Source organism: Pteropus vampyrus, unplaced genomic scaffold (assembly GCF_000151845.1).
Source record: "Pteropus vampyrus isolate Shadow unplaced genomic scaffold, Pvam_2.0 Scaffold313, whole genome shotgun sequence".
In the NCBI taxonomy this organism is placed as follows: domain Eukaryota; kingdom Metazoa; phylum Chordata; class Mammalia; order Chiroptera; family Pteropodidae; genus Pteropus; species Pteropus vampyrus.
In genome coordinates this window covers 720,368-725,250 of record NW_011889094.1, presented here as the reverse complement: position 1 = coordinate 725,250, position 4,883 = coordinate 720,368, and the positions used below count along the sequence as shown (strand labels likewise).

At 64.4% G+C, this 4,883-nt stretch overlaps 1 protein-coding gene across 1 annotated transcript in view; it reads right to left on the bottom strand.

Moving 5' to 3' along the window:
• The window catches only part of THBS2 (thrombospondin 2), a 23,604-nt gene that overhangs the window by 2,593 nt on the left and 16,128 nt on the right, over positions 1–4,883 (bottom strand). Inside the window, exons 15-19 of the mRNA XM_023521740.1 lie at positions 4,699–4,774; positions 3,371–3,855; positions 2,715–2,986; positions 2,219–2,316; positions 227–366 (exon numbers count right to left, since the gene is read on the bottom strand). Of these exons, the coding sequence (XP_023377508.1) occupies positions 227–366; positions 2,219–2,316; positions 2,715–2,986; positions 3,371–3,855; positions 4,699–4,774 (1,071 nt within the window). The remainder of the gene's footprint in view (positions 1–226; positions 367–2,218; positions 2,317–2,714; positions 2,987–3,370; positions 3,856–4,698; positions 4,775–4,883) is intronic.

Genomic DNA, 4,883 nt, shown 5'->3' with positions numbered 1-4,883 from the left:
TCAGGGGCTCGAAGTGGGGAGGGAGCACAGAGGACACTACAGGACAGTGCGGCGGGGCGGGCATGGAGCACTGGAAAGCGTTTGTCCTCCTGAGGCCTCCGCATCCGACTGCGAACGGCACGAGTGACTCGAACTGACCGCACGACACGTCTGCTGCGGGCGGCCCCCTCGAGCGCGGCGACGGTGTGCGTGTGCCCCCGCCCCCCAGCAGCCTGTCCCCGCTCACCTCTGCACTCGTACTTGAGGTCCGAGAAGTAAACCATCTCCTGGGAGAAAACGAACAGGCCCAGCCGCCCGCCGGCGAAGGTATGGTCGTACACGGGCCCCGAGTCCGCCATCACCTGCTTCCCCTCGTGCACCAGGACTCTGCGGACGGGGACAGAGGAGAGGGTGACCCCGTGACACATTCGGCAGTCCTTCCCCATGACTCTCGCTACGATGGCGGGGCTCCCCGCTCTCGCCTTCGAGAGCCGAAGAGCCGGTCAGTGGTGCGGGCGGCCCTTGCTGGTCCCCTCCATGGGGCCGGGGGCCTCTCTCAGCCTGGGCACCAGCCCCCCGCCCCGTGACCTCCATGTCATCGCCGTCAGAGTCATCGCAGCCACGTGCCCGCCAGCTTCCTCCCACTAGCTGTGCGCTGTGTGACGGCCGGGCCGGGCTGCCCTACAGACGAAGAACGGACGCCTTGGGCCCAAGCCACCCTGGTGGGCGACACACGACGGAGCAGGCGGGCGTCCCCGTGGGAACTCACACCCTGCCAGTACGCACGCCCCACCCAGCCGCACGGTGCTGGGACACACACTCACACACACACACAGACACACACACACACGCACATGCACACATACACACACACGGACACAACACACAGACACACACAGATACACACAGGCACACACATACAGACATACACACGCACACACAGACACACATGCACACATGTGTGCACACATACACGCAGACACACATGCACACATACACGCACACACACATGCATACATGCACACAGACACACACATACAGATACAGACATACACGCATGCACCCACAGACATACACACAGACACACATGCACACACATGCGCACAGATACACACATGCACATGCACACAGACAGAACACGCACACACACGCACATGCACACATACACACAGAGACACAACATACAGACACACATATGCACACGCACACACACATGCACAGACATGCACACATACGCACAGACACAACATACACAGACACACATGCGCATACACATACAGATATACACACACGCACGCACGCACGCACACAGACACACACAGACATGCACACGCGCACGCCCACGCACACACCCCATTCGTGAAGGGCCTGCTGGGTCACGCTCTTACCAACTAGTGTTAACTTCACAAGACTTAAATTTCAGTCATCCACAGCTCATTTTACTCAAAACCCACCACGAAGGCCGTCACGCTGGGAGGACAGAATTCAGTGGGACTGACATGGGTGAGAGTTTTCTCCGGACGTGATTTCAGTTCGGCCACTCGCATGTCAGACACGAACGCGACCCGCTTCTCCAGGCGGAGCACGGGCCACTGCGCTTTCTCCGCTCGCCCAGACCGCCCGCCGGGGCCAGACGCTCGCCACCCTCTGAGCTACCTGAATGCGACACGTGCGATATTCTGCTCTGCCACAGTTGGGGTTCTGTCTTTTAAATGACAGTGACTTGTAGGTAGGAGGAGGTGCGGGGCGGGAAAGAGGCGGAAGCCCCAGGGCGGCCTGCGCGCCGGGCTCCGAGTCCGTCCGCACCGTGACTCGCTGTGCGAGGCAGTCACGCGCATGCGCGCCGGGCTCGGAGTCCGTCCGCACCGTGACTCGCTGTGCGAGGAAGTCACGCGCATGCGCGCCGGGCTCGGAGTCCGTCCGCACCGTGACTCGCTGTGCGAGGAAGTCACGCGCATGCGCGCCGGGCTCGGAGTCCGTCCGCACCGTGACTCGCTGTGCGAGGAAGTCACGCGCATGCGCGCCGGGCTCGGAGTCCGTCCGCACCGTGACTCGCTGTGCGAGGCAGTCACGCGCATGCGCGCCGGGCTCGGAGTCCGTCCGCACCGTGACTCGCTGTGCGAGGAAGTCACGCGCATGCGCGCCGGGCTCCGAGTCCGTCCGCACCGTGACTCGCCGTGCGAGGCAGTCACGCGCGGCCGTCTCTGGACGGAGCGTCCGTGCCACCGAGCGCCCTCACCTCATGTAGCCCGTCTTCGGCCGGTGGGTCAGGTGCCACCTGTAGGCCGTGTAGTCTTTCCAGCCAATGTTCTTGGGGTCGTGCCACAGGGTGCGCACCTGAGGGGAAGAGCGAGTCTCAGTCGCGGTCGCGCGGCGCCAGGAGGGAGCTGTCGTGTGGGCCGCTGAGCCTCACGCTCACAGTACGGATGCCCAGGGCCGATCGGAGCCCACGCCGGCGAGCAAGGGCACAGTGCCGGGAGCACGGCCACCTGAGCTGGACACACGGCCTCGCGTCGGGGCCTCTGCTTCCTCGGCGTGGGACGTAGGTGCACCCTTACGCTGGCACGGGGACAGAAACACGCTTAACTGGGAGAGTGTCGCCCATCACGCTTGCAAAAGCGCCCGGCACGGCGTCTTTGAGAAGGCGGGGCTCACTGGAAGACCCTGAACATGATCACGCTGCGCGGCAGTGGACGAGCCCAGGGTGGGGGCCTCCGGGGGCGGCCGCGCCTCACCTGTCCGGCCGTGTTCCCGGTGTGCCACAGGGCGTTCCGCAGGTGCTCGCCCGTCCCCGTGGTGGAGTTGACCACCTTGAGGGACACGCCCGAGTAGCCGTAGGCGCGGGTGGGCTGGTCCTCCCAGTAGGTCTGGGTGACCTGTTTCCACATCACCACGTAGAAGCGGCTGCTGGACTGGTAGCCGAAGACGAAGCCGGCATAGTCGTCGTCACGGTCGGTGTTGACGTAGAACGTGCCGCTGAAGTCCACGGACCCAAACTCGTCGAAGCCTGTGCCGGAGGGAGCAGCCGCCCTGAGACGCGGGGCCCCTGGACCAGCCCCGAGCGCTGGCCCCGCGCTGTGGGTCGGGCCCGCCCCCTGTCCCGCTTGGGTTCTGTCACCGTGACGCTAGTGACACCCAGACCCCACCCTCGGGGGCGGGGCAGAGTTTCACTGCACTGTGTATTTTATCGACCCAGCTCGTGAGATCAAATGAAACTTCAGAGACTCGGAGAGCGAGCACGCGCTTCCCCGAGCTCTTCCGACCCGAATATTTAGGCGATGGTTCTGCAGCCCACGGAGGACGGGGCCGCTGGAGGGACCTGCCACCCCACCCATGCGCTCGGCAGGCCGGCACAGGCAGGGACAGCGAGCGCGTGCACGCTGACGCTCACCAACCGCGATGCCAGGGTCGGAGTTCGCCGTCTGCACCAGCTCCTTGCCCTGGTGGCGGATGACCCAGTTGGGGTCGATCTGAGTGGTGCCCTTGGGGTCCAGGTGGACCATCTGGAAGTTCCTGAAGTCGGTCTCACTGATGGCGTTGTTCTCAGGGCACACGTCGTCAATATCCGGCACGCTGTCATTGTCAAAGTCGTCTTTACAAGCATCTCCCCTCCCGTCACCTGTCACCAAGGACAAGTGGGAAAGTAAGGAAACACAGGAGACGGCTTGCCACCGGCCCTTCCGTGTCTGAGGGAAGCCCGCGCACGATCCCCTGCAACGCAACGGCCGGCATGCTGTGTATTCCGTGCGGGAGCCCGTGCCTCCAGCCCCTCGGAGAACCCCTCGCTGTGGGCTCTCCACGCCCTTCGGCACACCGAGGAGCTCAGCAGGGCGGCCTGCCACCGTCACCTCCCCAGGGGGCCACCTCTCACCTCGCCTGAGCTCAGAACGGGTGCGGAACCCGAGTGGCCGTAAGGTGACCAAGTGGCCTTCTGGCTTTTTCCTCATAGGCCAGAGTCTATTACCAACTTTCGTGATCACCCGCCTACCGTGTTCTTGGCACGTAAAGCGGCACCCATGCTAAGCGTGGTTTTCTCTGGGGAGATACGGAAGCTCCTTATCCACTCTCCCAGCGAGGTGGCGGGAGCAATGGGGGCGAGGTGGACCACAGCGCCCGGTCGGTGAGGGACGGGGGCGCTGCACCGTCACCCAGTCTGTGGCACGGTGCCCACCCACAGGCAGGCCGGTCAGCCAGACCAGCCCACGGCAGGGCCGGCTGCTTCAGGGAAGGTGACCGACGTTCAGCCACGTTCCCGCCGCATCCCTGCCGGCCTTTCCTTTCTGCTCACGGAGACGCACCCCACGGCCGGGCGGCCGGGAATTCAGGCACGAAGAGCTCTGAAAGCCACCGGAGGGCTTGGCGGTGTCCGCCCTCCAGCCAGGCCTCCCTCCTGGGGAAGCGGCCCCGGTCTCTCTGCCCAGAGCTATGAGCTGAGCGGCTGTGGGGATACGTCTGTCCCTAGCTCAGAGAGCCCCGTGTTCACTGCCGGCTGCTCCATGGGGGTCCCCGGGGCTTCCCTCTGTCAGTGATTCCCACATGCCCCTCGGTCACACTGGCTCAAATACCCAGGGACCCGTTGTCGCCACCCATGAGGAACGTGCATCCTCTACATAGTGCCCGGAGTCAGCAGGATCCATTTGCAAGCCGCTGTGTCCCACCTGGACCAGAAGCCCCAGGATGCCCAGAGCCCCGAGCCCTGCTGAGCACCTGGTGACTCACTTCAGACCCCGCGGGAAGGCCATGCCCACCCGGCCGAACCCCCCGGGCCGCAGCCCGCAGCGGCCCCGGGCGCTCACTGCCAAGAGCACGCCCCGCTCCCACCGCTAGGACCTGCTCTGCCCTTGAAATAAACCCGCCCTGTCTCCTTGCTGCCGTCACACACCGACTTCTCCTTCATCCTGTCG